The sequence below is a fragment of the Armigeres subalbatus genome, chromosome 1, assembly GCF_024139115.2.
Source record: "Armigeres subalbatus isolate Guangzhou_Male chromosome 1, GZ_Asu_2, whole genome shotgun sequence".
Classification (NCBI taxonomy): Eukaryota; Metazoa; Arthropoda; class Insecta; order Diptera; family Culicidae; genus Armigeres; species Armigeres subalbatus.
In genome coordinates, this window is record NC_085139.1 from 104,790,023 (window position 1) to 104,810,609 (window position 20,587).

The 20,587-nt window shown below is 43.7% G+C and overlaps 1 protein-coding gene across 1 annotated transcript; it reads left to right on the plus strand.

Moving 5' to 3' along the window:
• The first annotated feature begins 503 nt into the window (after positions 1 to 503).
• LOC134204107 (TBC1 domain family member 22B) lies at positions 504 to 9,577 on the plus strand. Its single transcript, XM_062678936.1, has 5 exons — positions 504 to 1,407; positions 7,385 to 7,914; positions 7,971 to 8,153; positions 8,214 to 8,437; positions 8,513 to 9,577. The coding sequence occupies exons 1-5, from the start codon at positions 902 to 904 to the stop codon at positions 8,645 to 8,647; spliced, it is 1,578 nt and encodes a 525-aa protein (XP_062534920.1). The 5' UTR covers positions 504 to 901; the 3' UTR covers positions 8,648 to 9,577.
• The last annotated feature ends 11,010 nt before the right edge of the window (positions 9,578 to 20,587 follow it).

Consider the following 20,587-nt stretch of genomic DNA (forward strand, 5'->3'; position numbering starts at 1 on the left):
GGACCCCCAAGGGGTCTACTATAGGGCGAATTCAGTTAGACTTTAAATGTTAATTTTAACGAATAACGTCGTGTATTTGGGTGTTTTATGTATGTATCGAGAAGAGGAGACGCAGAGCTTGTTGTTCGATATCAAGCAGAATTAATATGTTGAAAGTTTCTACTTCTTATGATAGGAAGAGCAAAATTCCGCTACTAGGGGGTCCACTATTGGGCATTTTACCCTAGAAGAAAAGCCCAACCCCGTACTGCTTACCGTTTTTAATTAAATTGCTTTCAGAATTTTTGAGAAGAGTTTTAAAAACTTCTCCGTATGGTTTCCCGTGGAGATTTTTTTGATTATAATCTTTTTGCTTCTCCTTCTTCTTCATGCAACATCAAAGCACCAAGTTATTATTTTTTTTTTCGTTGGATTTTTGGTAATGTTTTGTGCCGGACATTACTTTCAGTGTCTAAGATGAAAACAACCCACTTTCCGGCCAAGCAGCGCACACCGTGTATTTGCTGTCAAAATAGTGGGAATGAAAATTTCATTCAGTTTTTCTGAAACACGAAGACGATTCCAATATTTACTAATTTACTTTTGCCAAAAATTGCCCTCTTAAATCGAGATTACGTTAACTGGATTGTGAAAGTACCGGGCTACTGAAGTGCGCGTACTTCAACGGTGACCGATTGCCTTCGGTCGGTCCGCTGAATCCAGCGGAAGCGCGAAGATCCACCAAACGATGGTCGACGGCAAAAGTTCAGCTCGTTGCAGCCTCATCGTCATCGTCGTCAGCTAATTAGGGTGCGCTTACAGACGGTAAATTCGTCGCTGTCTTCATTAATATTCTACTCACTGGCGGCGGGGGTATACGCGATCGCAGCCTGAAACAGGAATCAGCGAGACCGAGACAGGAATGAGTAGCAGCAGCGAAGCTGGTTCGTCCTTCTGGAAGAACAACTCAGGACGGATACCGGGAAGACCGACGGCCACTTCCAGAATGGGCCCAGCCACCGGAGGTGGCGCTGTGCGTGGAGTTGGTGGTGGCGGCCCAGGTGGGGCCAGTTCGAGCAACTCCTTTCAGGATTACCAGGAATCGGTCAGCGATGCGTGGGATCTGGGTGACGACGAGTTCTGCATCATTTCCGGTACGGTAGACCCGACGGCGGCTCGGATATCGAAAAAGATGTCCCACTCGGCGGCGTTGAATGTCATCAAAACGCATCGCAGCGGTGGTGACCGGAGTGGCCGATTGGCGGCGGAGGTTAGTGTACACAGAGGGAATTCCGGAGCCGGCGGAACTACGGTAACTGGGACGATGACCGTGGTGGAGAGCTTGGATGAACTGAAAATCGACAGAAGTGTGACGGAGAAGGCTCTGGCGCAGCACTGCGAAGCATTGAATCACGTCAACGAGAACCGGTAAGTTTGTAATTTGAAATTCGGAATTGTTATCAATATACCTAAATCTATTGAAGGCTCGCCATTTAAAAGTAAATATCTGTAAATATTAACAACAGAACAGTAACTGCACTCAGGGACGGCATTTAACGTTTGGCAGAAATGAAAGCTAAAGCAATTTTAGTTTGCATATATTTCCATGCCATAATTCGTACCACTTCCCAAAGTGAATGTTGATGAAATATCTTATAAATCACACAACACGTTACACAAAGACAATCGAGAATATGCCTTTGATACCAAATCACTGCTACTTATGAGTGTTTCGGACAAGGCAAAAGGTGGGCTTATCTCAAGACTAGTTGTATGACTAAAGTAACAGTTGATTTAGACCGGCTTTAACTTCTTGTGTGCGTCTTGTTAATTCATTCATTCATTTATTTAGTTTACATCTAAACAGATAACACTGAATCAGCAATTTGACGCCACAATACACGGTTCGAGGCCGCATCTCTCCATCCTCGAATACGCCCCACGCTCGCCAAGTCGTTCTGCACCTGGTCTGCCCATCTCGCTCGCTGCGCTCCACGCCGTCTCGCACCTGCCGGATCAAAAGCGAACACCATCTTTGCAGGGTTGTTGTCCGGCATTCTTCCAACATGTCCTGCCTATCGTACCCTTCCGACTTTAGCTACCTTCTGGATACTGGGTTCGCCGTAGGGTTGGGCGAGCTCGTGGTTCATTCTTCGCCGCCACACACCGTCTTCTTGCACACCGCTAAAGATGGTCCTAAGCACCCGTCTCTCGAATACTTCGAGTGCTTGCAAGTCCTCCTCGAGCATTGTCCATATTTCATGTCCGTAGAGGACAACCGGTCTTATTAGCGTCTTGTACATGAAACATTTGGTGCGGTGGCGAATCTTTTTCGACCGCAGTTTCTTCTGGAGCCCGTAGTAGGCCCGACTTCCACAGATGATGCGCCTTCGTATTTCACGACTAACGTTGTTGTCAGCCGTTAGCAAGGATCCGAGGTAGACGAATTCCTCGACCACCTCGAAGGTATCCCCGTCTATCGTAACACTGCTTTCCAGGCGGGCCCTGTCGCGCTCGGTTCCACCCACAAGCATGTACTTTGTCCATGTCATCCACGAAACAAATAGATTGACTTGATCTGTTGAAAATCGTACGGTTTTTTTGCTCGGTACATTTTATTCAAGTGCATACCTTGCTTAGACCAGGCTCAGACATACAAATAAAAAAACAAGCGATAGATGCGTTTTTAGTGTTTATTTTGACAAACTTAGCAATCATAGTGAATATTTAATTCAAGTAAAAGTAAGAGCAATATTCAAAATTTAACAAATTTCTAATAAAAATCCATTTCATCCACACAGGTTCATTCATCACGGTTGTTAATTATTTCTCATCGATTTGTTCATCCTCTTCCTCGACTTCTGGATAATCGTCCTCCGGTGGATTACCCCATAATTTTATCTTATCAGCTGCGTATACTGACTCGAATGGTTTCTGAGTCACTTGAGTTGCTGGCGTATCCTTGATCACGTATCGATCCGCATCTAGTACCTTGTCGATCACATATGGCCCACGATATCGTGGCATTAGTTTCCGGGAACCACCGTCCGCCGGAGGCTCGTACCGTAGTAGAACCAAATCTCCCTCGCTGTAAGACTGAGGAGCTTTATGGGAAGAGTTATATCGTTCCGCATGTCTCTCAGAATTGCGTGTCATTTGTTCAAGAGCTCTTTTTCGGATTTCCGGAACAAGTTCCCTTTCTTCAAGTGCATCAGCTTCATCTCGTAATGCGTTGAGCAGTTTATTATTCAACACGTTTCTTGGTCGGTATCCAAACAGAATGACTTGTGGACTTTCTCCTGTTGTCTTATTTTTCATGGTGTTCATAGCCCATTGGACAGATGGCAGATTCAAATCCCAATCACGCTCATCTTTATCCGAAGAAAAACATTTCAAAGCATTGGTAACAAACTGGAAACTCCTTTCAATTTGTCCGTTTCCTCTGGGTGTCTTGGCTGCAACTGGTGAGTGTTTAATATCCCGGTCCTCACAAAATGAACGCTTTTGACATAAATGCTGCCCCCTTCTGTCACTAGAATCTTGGGCATCCCGAAATACTGCGAAATTTATTTTAGAACGGAAATTACCCCAGAAGTGTTAGTAAATAGGAACAGTGAGCATCCCTACTCATTCTACATGCAACGTAAATGAATAAGCGCTGCCAACCTAAACAACTAATAGCGGAAGTCACACAAAAAAAGCTTGTGACGCGGGTGCATTGTAACTCACTCTTGTACAGATGCTCGTTGAGTTAACATCCTTTTCTTTTTTCAAGTTTCTTTAAATAAGTTGTGTTACACGTTAAACTGTTTTCCGATTATTTCTTTAAACGATGGCCACCTGATCGACAGGTTATGGGCCCCGTGATGCGGCGCGAGTTCTGCTCTGCTGGATTTGATCCATAGTGACCTGGCCGGTCCGTTGGAGGTGGGTACACCACGTGGTAATCGTTTCATTATGACCATGATTAACGATCACAGTAAATACACCATTGTCTATCTCCTCAAACATAAGTCCGAAGCATTTGAGAAAATACGTGAGTATGTGTGCCATGTGAAGAATATTTTCGGAAGGAAGCCGAAAGTACTGCGCTGCGATGGTGGTGGCGAGTACAATAGTTCTAGCCTGCTGACGTTCTTAAAGGATAATGGTATTTCCTTGCAAAAGACGGTACCCTATAATAGTCCGTAGCAAAACGGGACAGCTGAACGGAAGAACCGTTCTCTATTGGAGATGATGCGGTGTTTGCTGTCTGAAGGTCACATGGACAAGAAATTCTGGGGAGAGGCAGTGACAATGGCAAACTACCTGTTGAACCGTCTTCCGTCTGCATCCGTTCAACGTACTTCTTACGAATTATGGCACGGATCGAAACCTAAATATGATCATTTGCGAGTGTTTGGTTCGCATGCATATGTTCATGTTCCGGACCAAAGGCAACAGAAACTGGACAAGAAGGCTGTTCGGCTGATCTTCGTGGGATATGAAGAGAACCGTAAGGCTTATCGTTTCCTTGATGAGGCAACTAATCGTATAATTGTGAGCCGTGATGCTGTGTTCTTGGAATCCGAAATGAATGCACAGGAGTCGATTCGTGGGATTGAAGTTCCGAAAAAATCTGAAATAGTGGTGAACGTCGGCGGTACTCATCAAAAGGTCTGTTATCTACTTGAGGAGGAGCTGGAACAAGATGATGAAGACGGCAATGTACCGGATTCGGATGAAGATCCAATACCTTGCTACCTGAAATAAATGAAAGTTGTTATGACAGTGCGTCTGAAATGCTGGGGAATTCCAGTGATGAATCATTGTTCAGAGGTTTTTTGAAAGAAGATGTACTGCGGCGGTCAGGACGTAAGACAAAAGGAGTTCCACCTGAGCGATTTGGTGATCAAGCGAAAGTGGTGCGAGCAGATGATGAGCCCGAACCACGAAATTTACAAGAAGTAAAAATATCGCAGAATTCAAAAGCTTGGCAGGATGCTATGACAGAGGAAATAAAGAGTCATGCTGAAAACACAACGTGGGAGCTAGCGCCGCTGCCCGGCGGAAGAAAAGCAATCGGAAGTCGTTGGGTTTTCAAGTTGAAGAAGGATGCAGCTGGCAATAGGCTACTCACAGCAGTTCGGGATTGACTTTGATGAGGTGTTCGCCCCAGTAACAAACCAAATAACATTTCGTGAACTTCTCGCTATATCCAGTATTGAAGGAATCGCACTGAAGCATCTGGACGTGAAAACTGCTTACCTTAATGGTGACCTGCAGGAGGAAGTTTTCATGAAGCAGCCATCCGGATTCGAGGAACCTGGACGTGAGCACCTTGTATGCCGACTGAAGAAAAGCATATACGGACTTGTCGGCGAGGTGCTGGAACCGCAAATTGCATGAAGCCCTAACCAGAATGAAGTTCAAGCAAAGTCAATCGGATGCCTGCCTGTACACTAAGGTCGTTGATGGAAACGTAGTGTACGTGGTAATATATGTAGATGATATTGTGGTAGGGTGCAAAAATGAGTCGGAGAGCATGAAAGTGTACGAATTTCTCAAGAAAATGTTCGATATCACGTGTCTTGGAGACATTAGCTATTTCTTGGGAATGCAAATCGCCAGAACGGACGGGAAGTATAGTATCAGTCTTGGTGGCTATATCGACCATGTATCAAAACGTTTTGGATTGAAAGATGCCAAACCAGCGAAAACACCTATGGATAATGGTTATTTAAAGCTTGATGATCGTGGTGAATTGTTCAAAGACGCAACCGTGTACCGTAGTTTGATCGGTGCTTTATTATACATCGCTGTTCACGCCCGACCGGACATATCGATTAGTACATCAATTTTGGGACGCCAAGTTGTCCATCGGAAGCTGATTGGTGTGCAGCAAAGCGAATAGTTCGGTATCTACGAGGAACAGGAGATTGGAAGCTTGAGTTTTCCGGAAAAGAGAAAAATCTTGTTGGTTTCTGTGACGCTGATTGAGCAGGCGATCAGAAATCTCGGAAGTCTACAACCGGATATTGTTTTCTGCTGGGAGGTGCAGCTATTTCTTGGGTAAGCCGTCGACAGCCATCTGTAACTTTATCATCCATGGAAGCCGAATATGTGGCATTGAGTGAAGCAAGCCAGGAAGTAATCTGGTTACGAAAGCTGTTGTATGAAATGGGAAACGTTCAAAATGATCCAACTTTGATATACGAAGATAATCAGAGTTGCATCGCTTTTGTGCGTTCGGAAAGATCAACGAAAAGATCAAAACACATAGAAACTCGAGAACATTTTGTTAAATATCTCTGGCAGCAGAAGAAACTACAACTTATCTACTGTCCAACGGAAGAAATGACAGCGGATATCCTAACAAAGCCATTAGGCGCAGTGAAGCAACGTAAATTCGCAGGTATGATTGGAATGAGTCTCACTCACTGAGGAGGAGTGTTAGTAAATAGGAACAGTGAGCATCCCTACTCATTCTACATGCAACGTAAATGAATAAGCGCTGCCAACCTAAACAACTAATAGCGGAAGTCACACAAAAAAAAGCTTGTGACGCGGGTGCATTGTAACTCACTCTTGTACAGATGCTCGTTGAGTTAACATCCTTCTCTTTTTTCAAGTTTCTTTAAATAAAGTTGTGTTACACGTAAAACTGTTTTCCGATTATTTCTTTATACGATGGCCACCTGATCGACAAGAAGTACTGCAACTTTTCGTGGGACGGAGGATGATAAACCTTGTAAAAGCGTCAATGATTCCAAGTGCTTGGGTATTCTGTCTTTTACTTTTAGGAAAGGGACCGCAATAGTCAGCATGAACCACCCAAAACGGAATTGGTTGCTTCGAATGAGTGTGAATCTGAATGCGGGTTTCATCAAGTCCTCGTTTATTAGCTGCGCACTCAATGCAACATTTAACGTACTGTCTAATGAAAGCATTCATGTTTTCAAACCAGAAATCTTGTCTCACCAACTCAGAAGGATGGTTGTTTCACAGATGGATTTGTCAAAGGAATACAACACCTCATTCCTCGATCATATCTTTTCTCGATACACTTGCCGGGAAAGTTCAAAAATTTGAACCGGGAAAAACCGGGAATTCCAAAATGCAAATTGAGTGGCCACCCTGCAACTGATACGTTAATCTTTGTTATGGTAGAATTGATGCCAACGCTTTAGAGTTTCAAATAACTGTAGATTTTTGAATTCAAAACAACACTATAAACCATAGCATTAATTTGACAAAATAAATTAAATTTTAAATTACAAAAAAGGAGAAAAAATATCTGTCTTGATTTAATAAAATTTGAACAATCATAAAACCAGAGCCGAGATATGATCGCTCACTGCTGAACTGAAACCTTTAACAACATAAGATTTGATCATCACATTTGACCTTTCCATTCCATTCACAGTTATCGACAAAGGTTTCACGCGTACCCGGGCCGTCCACAGTTATTAAAATTATCGTCCAACGTGGCATCGAAGGACGTCGAATGTGAATCCAAATACGAAAAGTTTACCAACATCCTCGAAGCGCCACTGTTGAATCTGATCGCCCTGAAGGAACTCAGCTGGTCCGGGATTCCACGGCGGATGCGAGCCGTCACGTGGCGCCTGCTGTCCGGATATCTACCGACGAGTCTGGAACGGCGGAACACCTTGCTGGAGCGGAAACGGGCCGACTACAAGAAGCTCGTCCAGCAGTACTTCCACGTGGATAGTCGAGACGAGATCCAGCAGGACACGTACCGACAGATACACATCGATGTGCCTCGAATGAACCCGCATGTTTCGCTGTTCCAGCAGAAACTAGTACAGGAAATGTTCGAGCGGATTCTCTTCATCTGGGCCATACGGCATCCAGCCTCCGGTTACGTGCAGGGAATCAACGACCTGGTCACGCCATTTTTCATAGTATTCCTACAGGAATCTCTTGGGGCAGGTAAATTATTTATGATTATAATATTTTACATTTTTGTGTACCATTCTAATTTGCAGAAAAAGACCTGGAACAGTGCCAATTGGGAGACCTTTCGCTGGAACAGCGCGATATTATCGAATCGGACTCGTTCTGGTGTTTGTCCAAATTTCTCGACTGCATTCAGGATAACTACATTTTTGCCCAGCTCGGCATTCAGGAAAAAGTTAACCAACTGAAGGAACTCATTCAGCGAATTGACGGTAGGTTCCTATTTATATGTTAACATCCAAAGATTAGAATTATTAATGTTTCGAAAACAGGAACCCTCCACCGGCACCTGCAGACGCACGGTGTGGACTATCTGCAGTTTTCGTTCCGATGGATGAACAACCTGCTAACCCGCGAACTGCCACTGTACTGCACGATCCGGCTGTGGGACACCTATCTGGCCGAGTCGGATGGCTTTGCCGTGTTCCAGCTGTACGTGTGTGCGGCCTTTTTGTTGCACTGGCGCGAACAATTGCTGCAGGAGAAGGACTTTCAGGTAGGTGGTTGTGGTTCACGACATTAGCCGAAACTAGGCATAACGAATACCTTTTACTCGTTTTTTTTAAATTAGGGTCTCATGTTGTTGCTGCAGAATCTGCCGACCCACAGTTGGATGGACTCGCATATTGGCGTCCTGGTGGCGGAAGCGTTCCGCCTGAAGTTCACCTACGCCGACACGCCCAAGCATCTCGAGGGTAAAAGTTGACAGCACCACAGTGAGCGTAATTACAAATATTGTAAAAACTATCTCTATAAGTTTATATAGGTTGGGAGAGTTGAGCAGATTCTGTTATTTTTTTTTATTATTCGAAGTTATTTTACACACCACACATTGATTGTGTTAGATTCGCATGTTCATATATATGTTGTAGGTCCGAAAATCAAGACGATTATGGCAGACGATGGCAGAATTCAGTAGGATCGAGAGGTTAATCAATCAGATTAGTGCGAAAAAAACAGTTGAAGACATAAAAATCGTTAGATATGAAATAAAAAAGAATTAACAACATAATCAAATTACTTTGAATAACAAGTATCAAAATTGTACATTCTAGGGAACATGTTTCGAAACAAAATATATGGAAAAGTGAGAACAGAACTGAAGAAATGATTTCGACTTATATGTGCAAGAATTTTTCGAGAACAAGGAGTGAAACTACCAAGGTATGTAATACAAAACAGAATCGATTCAATGTAGGTTGCAAACTTATGTTTATTTTATTGGGCGGAATAAATAAATACATGATAAGGAGACTAGATTATATTGCAAAAAGAAAAATTATTTTATAGATCAACATAGAATTTATACGACAAGAAGATTCTGTTCAATTCAATGAAATTAGATAAAAAACGACTTACTGAAATGTCAGTTCAATTACCGCGATACACCATATTCTGTTGTAAAGATCACTTTGAAAAATTTAGGCGAAGTTAAATTAAACATAGGTTGATATGGAAATTGAAAATCTTGTAAATATCGCAAAATTTTCAAATAAAAAACTGCAGAATTAGGAGTGATCGCGGTAAGTTAAAACTTGAAACTAACTTATTGGAAACCCATGATCAACAAAAATAAAAAAAATCATCAGTACGCATTATAGGTAATCAATAAACAATATTATTAAAAAATCGATAAGGCGTAGTTTCAATTCTGTTAACATAGAGAGTAATCGCCATACATGAAAATTAAACCTATTAATTCTACTTGATACTTGATGAGCTACAGCTGTTCGATAAACCTACGCCAATTCTCCACTGGACTCGATCCTGGGCCAATCGCTTCCAGTCGCTCTGAACGTTGAGCGCCCTCATGTCCTCTTCAACTGCAAAAAGCCAAAAGCCAGTAGGCGACTCCACAGCTTGTCCATCGTCGCTAATATTTATTCTGTTCACCGATGCACCGTCACTTCCACTAGTCAAGAAAGTCGCGAAGTGTTGCTTCCACCTGGCAGCCACATCAGTTTCATCTGTCAGCAAATTCCCTTCTTCTGAAGCTGAAGTTCCCTCCTGGTCCTAAGATCGTCGGCTTCGCCGATGACGTAACCTTGGGGGTCTACAAATAGTCAGTTCCCACCTTCCTCGCGAGTGCAGCAGTGCAAACATGATGGGTGACAAATATGCGCGATGTTGAATTGCACATTTGGCGATCCTGCCAGGAGTGCATAAACATATTTCGCATAAAGTCACCCATCATGTTTATAGAAGTGTGTGAAAAAAAAACAATTTCGGACGCAGCCGAAAAAGTAAAGGCAGCGGAGCTTTTTGCATTAGTAAGAAGAGTAACGATTATGTTTTAGTTTTTTAAAACACTCTTAATTACTATGTCAAACCGAGTTATTTCTGCGGAAAGGGGAACGCAAAAAGATATGCTTGTTTGCCAGTCTCTTTCAATTTGTTAAGAGAAGTAGTTTCTAAGATACGATCTCGCCGATTTGATTTGATTGTTAATGGATTAATCAAGTGTGTGATTGGCGATAAACTTATATACACCAATAAGACCTTTTGAGTTCTATTTTCAAAACAAGTTCATTTTGAAACTAAATGTTATAATGTTTAAATTGTTTTTTATTACAATAGTTTGAATTATCAAAAACACGTATTCGTACAGTTCTTTGAATGTGCAATGGATTGGAAAGTGTTACAGAAATTTTCTAATTTGTTGATGGCTAGTTGATGGCTCGTCGGCAGGAGGAAAAAGTTGGACGACGATTCAACACACGCCGACTGGAAGATGCCACGGTGAAACGGTCCTTCGTTGAAGAACTGGAGACGCGTGCTGCAGATATTCCGGAAGGTGGCAGCGTGGAAGACCAATGGACCGCCATCAAGAATGCCTTCATCGCCACCAGCGAGAACAATCTGGGCGAACTACGCACCCAGAGAAAACAATGGATCACCGATGAGACCTGGAGGAAGATAGAGGAGCGAAGAGAAGCCAAAGCCGCGATAGAGCGATCGAAAACCAGAGGAGCCAAAGTCTTAGCCCGTCAACGATACACGGCTCTTGAGAAGGAAGTAAAACGCTCATGTCGACGGGACAAGCGAGCGTGGGCAGACTCTCTGGCCGACGAAGGAGAGAGCCGCCGCAACCGGGGACATTCGCCTCCTCTACGATATCTCACGACGCTTAAGCGGGGCGAAGATGAATGCAACGATGCCTGTGAAAGACGCGAATGATCAGTTATTGACCGACCCAACTGACCAGCTGAAACGCTGGTTCGAGCACTTCGAACAACTTTTTCAAGTGCCAGCCAGGCCATCACCACCTCGGCATGATCTGCCTAGGATCCGACGTATAACACGCGTCAATACCGAAGCTCCATCACTGCTAGAGATTCAAACAGCCATCCAAAGCATGAAATCGAATAAAGCCCCAGGGTCGACCGCATATCAGCCGAGATGCTCAAAGCTGACCCCATGACATCTGCTCAACTACTGCATCGTTTATTTCATAATATCTGGGACACCGCAACTTTCCCGGTCGACTGGATGCAAGGTATCTTAGTAAAGGTGCCCAAAAGGGTGACCTGACTGTATGCGATAACTGGCGAGGCATTATGTTGCTGTGTACCGTTCTCAAAGTTCTGTGCAAAATTATCCTAGCCCGGATTCAGGAGAAGATCGATGCGACTCTCCGGCGGCAGCAAGCCGGATTCCGTGCCGGAAGATCCTGTGTGGACCATATTGTCACGCTCCGCATCATTTTGGAGCAGGTCAACGAATTCCAAGAGTCCCTTTACTTGGTATTCATTGACTACGAAAAAGCTTTCGACCGTCTCAATCACGAGAATATGTGGGGCGCCCTGAGACGCAAGGGGTTCCTGAGAAAATCATCGGCCTCATCGAAGCACAGTACGAGGCCTTTTCGTGTAGAGTGCTGCACAATGGGGTCCTGTCCGACCCTATCCGGGTCGTAGCTGGTGTGAGGCAAGGATGTATTCTATCACCGTTACTGTTCCTCATCGTAATCGATGATATTCTGGTAGATGCGATTGACCGTGAACCAAACCGCGGGCTGTTATGGCAGCCTATAACCATGGAGCACCTAAACGACTTCGAATTGGCGGATGACGTTGCACTACTCGCGCAACGGCGCTCTGATATGCAGAGTAAGCTCAACGACCTTGCTGATCGCTCCTCCTCAGCAGGTTTAGTCATCAACGTCAACAAAACCAAATCGTTGGATGTAAACACGGTAACTCCTTCCAGTTTCACAGTAGCCGGGCAACCAGTGGAGAATGTTGAAAGCTTCCAATATCTTGGTAGCCAAATGGCGTCAGACGGCGGTAACAAGATCGACATAGGCGCACGGATCAAGAAAGCAAGGGCTGCCTTTGCGAGTTTAAGAAATATCTGGAAAAACAGGCAGATAAGTGAACGCACCAAAATACGAATTTTCAACTCTAACGTGAAATCTGTGCTGTTATACGCTAGCGAAACATGGTGTGTATCAGTGGAGAACACTCAACGGCTGCAGGTGTTCATTAACAGATGCCTGCGGTATATAATTCGGGCCTGGTGGCCTCACAACTGGATCTCAAACAACGAGCTCCATCGTCGTTGTCACCAGAGGCCGATAACAACAGAAATTCAGGATCGGAAGTGGGGCTGGGTCGGCCACACTCTACGTAGGGGCGGAAACGAAATCTGTAAGCAAGCATTAGACTGGAACCCAGCGGGACATCGCAGCAGAGGCAGACCCAGAGGCTCATGGCGGAGAAGCCTCAATAAAGAAATAAAAGAAGTCGACCGAAATCTAACCTGGCAACAGGTTAAAGCGATAGCCGGGCATCGCTCAGGATGGAGATCTTTCAAGTCGGCCCTTTGCACCACCGGAGGTGTACAGGATCCATAACTAACTGATGGCTAGTGTTGGCTACGAGGTTGGCAAAGTTTCGAAAGATCGGGGTACTCTTTGAATGTTTTTCAACTATCCTTTGTGAAAATTTAAGGTGCAATTTGTGATGGGCGAAGAGAAAAAGTAATGTCATCTGCATTCAGCCAAACGCTACCACGAACTATCAGATGTATCTAGCATTTTGAATACAATATTCTGAATTACCTTTGATTATCGAATATTTCTCCCTTTTGAAGAGTATTCGAATATAACCGTGATGCCTGATATTCTATAGTTATGAAATTATGAATGTGTTTTACTCCGATATGAAAACCATTGTGGAACATAAAAACACACACACTGCATTCAAGTGTTTCTTCCTCTGCGTTGGTGGGACGCCCGCAAGAAGAATGGTGTTATTGTAGATCAGAATGATCACACTTCTGCGTGGTGGGACGCCCGCATTCAAGTGTTTCTTCCTCTGCGTTGGTGGGACGCCCGCAAGAAGAACGGTGTTATTGTTGATCGGAGTGATCACAGTTCAGCCAAGCAAGAGTCTCTTGCTTAGCGTTGGTCGATGACCTACAAGTAGTTTGGTGTTGTGGATCCGAAATGTCACAGGTACACAAGAGGATTGATTTAACTAATATTAGATATTCGGCCATGATTTGGAGCTGTTCATCGACCTTTTTTTTAGTAACGGTATCTGGTTTTTGTTGCTGGTTGTTTCACAAATGTGAATGCACAGTGCATTCGACGTGTGTTCGAAAAAAGCAGAAGTAGTGGTAGTGATTTGAAGTCCACGTGAAATGTTACTTCACAAGTTGTGAGTACAATTGCGAGTCGAGACGCCCACTGCATGGGACTTCCTTGAGAGTGGTTTCCCATATTTATGTGAGCCACAATTTAAGTGTGTTCTTCGATTATGAAATGAGATGCACGCAATACAATCGAGTGCCGGAAATGATTGTTTGCTGCAAGATGCTTTTGTATCATTATGAGAGCGTAACCGGATGATACATACTATGTCGTAGGTGTTATTTTTTTTTCATACAGAAGAAAAGGATTAATGCATTTTTTTTTGGAGAAGAAGGGAGATGTGTGGCATTGGACAGGCCTAATATCATGAACCGGCCTAGCATGCATGTGTCAAATGACAGATCCTGTCAGTCATCGTGAGTATACACATTCGCGGGCAGTCGATCCTACCTTCCTCGCGAGTGCAGCAGTGCAAACATGATGGGTGACAAATATGCGCGATGTTGAATTGCACAATGTCGTCCGCATATGCCACAAGCAAATCCTGCCCCACACGCTTGCTCTAGTCTGCAAACCATGGATGAAGATACAAAACAAATAGATGCAAGGACAACGTATCCCCTTGTCGCACCCACCGTGCGATCTCGAACGAACGAGAAAGGTGTCCATTGATTGGCAGCCGGGATGTGGACCGACTGGCAATGCGCGAGAGCAGAGAGATAAGTTCCACGTTGAAACCGAGCGACCGCATGGTGTCGAACAGAAACGAATGCCGCACCCGATCGAAAGCGTTCTCCAGATCGAAGCTGATTAGCTTACCGGCGCGTCGGTGGTGAGCAATCCGTCGGAGACTGGCAATCCGATCTTTCAGAGCAAGAGTGGCCGAAAGATGTTGCGTTCTGAAATCGAACATTTCTGTCCGTTGCTCAGAATGTGGTGGGTCTGCATTACGCGTTCCATCGTTTTTTAGGATGCGAGAGAACAGTTTGTAATCGCTGTTGAGCAGCGACATGGGCCGGTACGCTCGGGTCGTGTTATTACCCCACACCTCGGGAATTTGGTTCGCGGAATTTTTCTCCATGCATATTTAAATATGTGATGTTTTCGGGATTTGGGCACGGAAAATCAAAATTCCGGCCCAATTTGAAATACACGGGGGCAAAAATCCGGCGAAAAATTTTCCCGAGTTGTAAGGAAGCTTTAAGGTCACTGAAAATAATCTTGTGGTAAAATTAACAGCGCAAACATGTTCAATTCTACTATATCAGAACATAGTAATATTAACTATAGTAATTCTTATTTTAAATAACATTATTTTGATTCTACTATGAAATGTCAATAATAAAATAGTATTTTCGACAGTCTCTGGTAGTTAACTCCTTCGAACATTCTATAGAAATATCTCCATTTTGAACGTGTTTGTCTCGGGTTTCAGAGATTTTTTAATTAAATTCGAGATTAAATTATTAAACATGAAAACGTCTTCCTGGTTTGCAAGGTAAGTAGATTGTGTACTTCTTGGTAAGACAAGCGAATGTTTACAACATTTTCAATGGTTCACTCGGCATTTGGAACCAGACATTCACAGGAATTTTGCACCTGCAATCTCCACCTCGATTTCAACGAGCATCGGAATGGCCACTTGGAAGTCATGCAGCGAAATGGCCTGGCAGGTGGTTTATTCTTTGCGGTATCTTTACCTCTGGTTCGACAAAGAGATCCTTTCCCGCAGAGGAGAAGCAATCTTAACAGGATCCGCATCAAAATGAAATGAAATTCTGTGATTATGTAGATTTTAAATGTACTCTGGCCGCTCCTCCATATGGAATATTTTTATTCAATGTGAAATAATAAATATTCAACCAGTGAGAATGAACAAATAAAATTAAACAAACACAAATCTTCATAAATCATTTAATCTGAATCGAAATAAAAATATTTGTTGTTAATATTACTACGATCATTCAATGCACATAGTAAAATGGTAAAATCTACTACAATGTTTACAGCTGCACATGGTATATTTAACAACAATATACGGTCAACCCGGCGGAATGTCAAAAAAAGCTTCATAGTAAAATCAACTGCAGTTATGGTTGATTCAAACGGTATGTGTAGTCTGCACAAATCAAGTGGTAAAATGTTTTTAATTTTACCCTCGGTTCGGTCAATATTACCATGACGCTTCTTTCAGTGAGCCTCTAAACAAAACAAATAATAACAGAAAGTAGTTCTAGAATACATAATCAATCAAAATATCTGACAAAAGAAATTGTCAATAATATATTTCTTACCAACAAAACTATCCTGATGTATTAAATCATTACACCTATGTAGAAATGTTTAGCAGAAATGTCAAGAACGAGTATATCATTTTAAGCAATTCTTGAAATGCCTCCAGCGATAGTTCAAACATTCCTCCGCAGGAGATTCCCACAGTTTGCTGCATTCTGGACATAACAATTAACTGTGTTGCTCGGATATCACGATACTCTTTCCTAGCCTTAGAATCTCTTGGTATTCGATGTGGCCAGCTTAAGTTGTACAATGACGCTCCTATTCGATTGTTCTGAAAAATGTCATTTCAAAAAGTTTTCGAAAATATTCCAATATTAGAAAAGAATTGTTACCATGTCGTTCAAATTGTTGGCCATTCGGCAGAACCAATAGCACTCCAATAGTATCGCTCCCACGTAGCTGAGGATTATAACAGTATTCACCGTTAACCCTAGCATTTTGATGTAGAACGCAGCACATCCGATAATCACGATCGCCATATAAAACATTACCAAAAAGTTCACCTTCAAATAGCCCTTCAATTTAGCAACCTGTTCCATAAGATTGCAATGGCGCGCAATGACCGCATTAATTTTTTCTTTCATGGTTCTCCAGTAGTTTGGTGACTCATCCTCTTTAGGGTCTTCTCTAGGATATTCCTGATCGATAGTATCCGCTACTGCTTCATCTACTCGGACCATGATTGTGGCGCACTGCGTCAGGATACTTTCCATCTCTGTCATAATAGCCATTAGTAATGCATTTTGTACCGTCAAAACTGTCGCATAAGCCGAAGACATCACAAAATGGTTGCTAGAAGTGATCACGTCGACCATTAACTCAACTCGCCAACCCATCCGCACTAGATTATCCGGGGCGCGGTACTGTTTGTCTCGATTAATTCCGAACACGTAGAACATGATCTGATCTGCAAAGAAGATACATTCCAACACCAGGCCCATTCTGCGCTGAAAGCGATACGATCGGATTCGGCTCTGAGAGTGATTAAGACCATTCAGCTTAGTCCCCAGATAATCTTTTAGCGTTAGGACCTCTTTGAGATACAGTGCAATCAGTGCTGCCCTCGATATGATCATTACCAGCCCCAGAAAGAAACTGGCCACTCCGATAAACTCAGCCGTTGAGTTCCACTCAAAATAAGCCACATAGACACGGTCGATCCAGATAGCAAATTGCGCGGCTATCAGCACTCGGTAGCAGAGAAATAATCGGCGATAGATGGGATTACTAGAGTTCAGGCGGATACCTCCCAGCACCAGGAAATACTCCATCATGCGGAAGTAGTCGCTTTCGTCGTCCTGTATGATGTCCTTAAACATTGTCGGAAGCTGTCGAATTTTATCCATGAGGTTGACGACATCTATGCAATTAGAACGGTTGGAATTGACTATGAAACGAATGGTTCAGTTTGTTGGCCACGAATCTACATCTACCCGCTAACCCGGGAAAAGCATTTCCCTTTGAAGTACAAAACGTTTTCGATTTATAACATATGCAAATAGGGGGACAGTGTCATAATTCACGAATAAGTCTAATTTGATCTAATTCGTAGCTTCATTAGTGGTGAATGATTAATAGGGATCGATAAATTGTCACATATAGATACTTGGAGACTGTGATTGAAAGGTGCCACTGGAGATCCATGGAAATTGTTTGTCCTGCCAAGCAAAATTTTCTACAGTACATACAATTACAAAGTTGCAAGGATTATACGATTCGATTGGATAACAACTGTAGCACCGTATGGCGATTTACTCCCAAAGTACATTGGAGCTCTCGAAGAAAACGCTCAGTTAAAACAAAATTCAAACCGTTTGATCATATTTGCTTCGCGTAAGCTCGCCTATCAATGAATCGTTTAAAAGCCCTGACAAATTTGGGTGTAGATTAATCACTGGATACCTCCAGATGGATATGCACACAAACACTAATCGTTATCCTTTAGGTTTGTTGACGCTATTGACACAGGAAGCTTGAATCAAAACTAAAATGCTAGTTCGCGACTTGAAAACAGCTCTACCTACCTACATATCTGGCATCGATACACCTATGCCTGCACTATGCCACCAAAACATTTTGACGTTTTGGGCGATGTTCCTCCAGCTTCCCCAAATGTTTAGGGTTCCAAAGAGCGACTACACCGCTTTCAGCGAGCGTGTTCGTGGCCTTCAACGAAGTTGGCGCCATCTAACCAGTACACTGTTGAATATTGTTTTAGAAATTCTTTCTTCTGACATTCGCACTATGTTACCAGCCCACTGATGTCTGTTGTATTTTATACGATACACAATATTTTCTTTTTTGTTTTGTGATTGATGTGTCTGCACCACACACAATTTTCTAGCTCTACTCCGAGTATTGTATGCAGCACTTTTCGCTCGAAAACCCCGAAAGCTCTCCGTTCCTACTTTTCTAACGTAGACGGCCCATAAAGGGCCACTGGTAGACGCGAAATTTTATAAAGAGCAAATTCTGTTTCCGTCTACATGTTGCAAAACCTAAACTAGTTATGTACCCCTACGTAAGGAGTGGCCGACCCAGTCCCACTTCCGTTTCCGAATTTCTATTGCGACGACGGAGCTCGTTGTTTGCGATCCAGTTGTGAGGCCACCAGGCCCGAATTATATACCGCTAGAAGAATCTTGTCGATTATAAGGAGGAACAGTAACGGTGATAGAATACTCACACCAGCTACGACCAAGATAGGCTCGGACAAAACCCCATTATACAGCACTCTACATGAGAAGGCCTCGTACTGTGTTTCGATGAGACCAAAGATTTTCTCAGGAGCCCCCTTGCGTCTCAGGGCGCCCCACATATTCTTGTGAATGAGGCGCTCGAAAGCTTTTTCGTAGTAAATGAATACCAAGTAAATTGCTCGTGGAACTCATTAACCTGCTTCTGAATGATACGAAGCGTGACATAATGGTCCACACAAGATCTTCCGGTACGGAATTGTGCCTGCTGCCGCCGGAGGCGGGATCCAATATCTGATGAGGATACAATGAGATACAAATAAAACTACTTGTAATAGAAAGCTTTCAAGCTTTCCTTTCGAATGTGCATTGATTTGGCTGCCACTTTTTGCCACCTTGCGAGATATTTTGGTTTGAAAAATGTGTAATTTTGTTCGTATGTCTCGATTTTCCTTCTAACAATTGCAAACATTGTTATGATTTAGTAGTTGAATGCTGTATTTTTATGTGCTGAATAAGTTTCTAGAACATTGTTAACCTCAAAAATTTGACCATGCAAATTATAAAATTGCTTGAATACAGCCCTAAATCCGCCTCTAATGTAGTATTTAAAAGCTGATTGGCTCTGCGTGCTAATATAATGCTGATTTGAAACCGCAAAAGGCGAAATAGCGTGCCAATAAGATGCTATATAATGAAAGCACTCATATTGCATTACTTTTTTTTCAAGGACCGTGGGTTCGGCATCGTAGAGCTGCAGAAGGTTTGTTGGGAGGGATCAACGGTGGGAACGTTTAGAGGTAATCATACCATCTACCAAAGCTGCGGCAACACACACGAGCTGGGAACAGCTTTCATAGTGAGAGGCGATATGTAAAGGCGCGTGATCGGGTGGTGGCCGATCAATAAAAGAATGTGCAGGTTGAGGATCAAAGGCCGGTTCTTCAACTTCAGCATAATCAACGTCCATAGCCCACACTCCGGAAGCACTGATGATGATAAGGACGCATTCTATGCGCAGCTGGAACGTGAGTACAATAGCTGCCCAAGCCACGACATCAAAATCATCATAGGAGATTTGAACGCTCAGGTTGGCCAAGAGGAGGAGTTTAAACCGACTATTGGGAAGTTCAGCGCTTACCGGCTGACGAACGAATACGGCCTACGACTAATTGATTGCGCCGCCTCCAAGAATATGGCCATTCGCAGCACCTACTTCCAACACAGTCTCCCGTATCGGTACACCTGGAGATCATCACTGCAGACAGAATCACAAATCGACCACGTTCTGATTGATGGACGGCACTTCTCCGACATTATCGACGTCAGGACATATCGTGGCGCTAACATCGACTCTGACCACTATCTGGCGATGGTTAAACTGCGCCCAAAACTATCCGTCATCAACAATGTTCGGTACCGACGAGCGCCGCGGTACGACCTAGAGCGACTGAAGCAACCTGATGTCGCCACTGCATACACGCAGTATCTCGAGGCAGCGTTGCCAAAAGAGGGTGAGCTCGATGGGGCCCCTCTTGAGGACTACTGGAATACAGTCAAAGCAGCCATTAACGACGCAGCGAAGAACAACGTCGGGTATATGGGACAAAGTCGGGCAGCAGGGACTATGTCCAAGGGCTTGACGACCCCTCCCCACTGCGAGTTAGGGAACCTGCCTAGGATGTGGTGGGGTTTGACAGTGGGCTCTGTTAAACTTCTACAAAAAGCTGCATGTATCCGTAAGCAGGTCCTATCAAAGCGACCGTGCGCCGCTCAAAGCACACTAGCCCAACCCAGTGGCATCGACAACGGCAACGTCAACGGACACGAGCGGAAATCGAGATATACAACGAATCTAGGGCTGACAGTTGTGTCATTCCACTCCTTGAGTAAAGCCGGGTGACACCGTCTTGAAATGGCGGGTGGGCTAATGCCACAGCTGCTTTCCGTCCCGTAAAACCGTGGCAGGCCTTGGGGCACGCCGTCCCAATCCAGCCGTCTGGCTTAACCAACCAGATGGGAGTAGGACCAGTTGATTCCTTCCTGGCTTACGCCG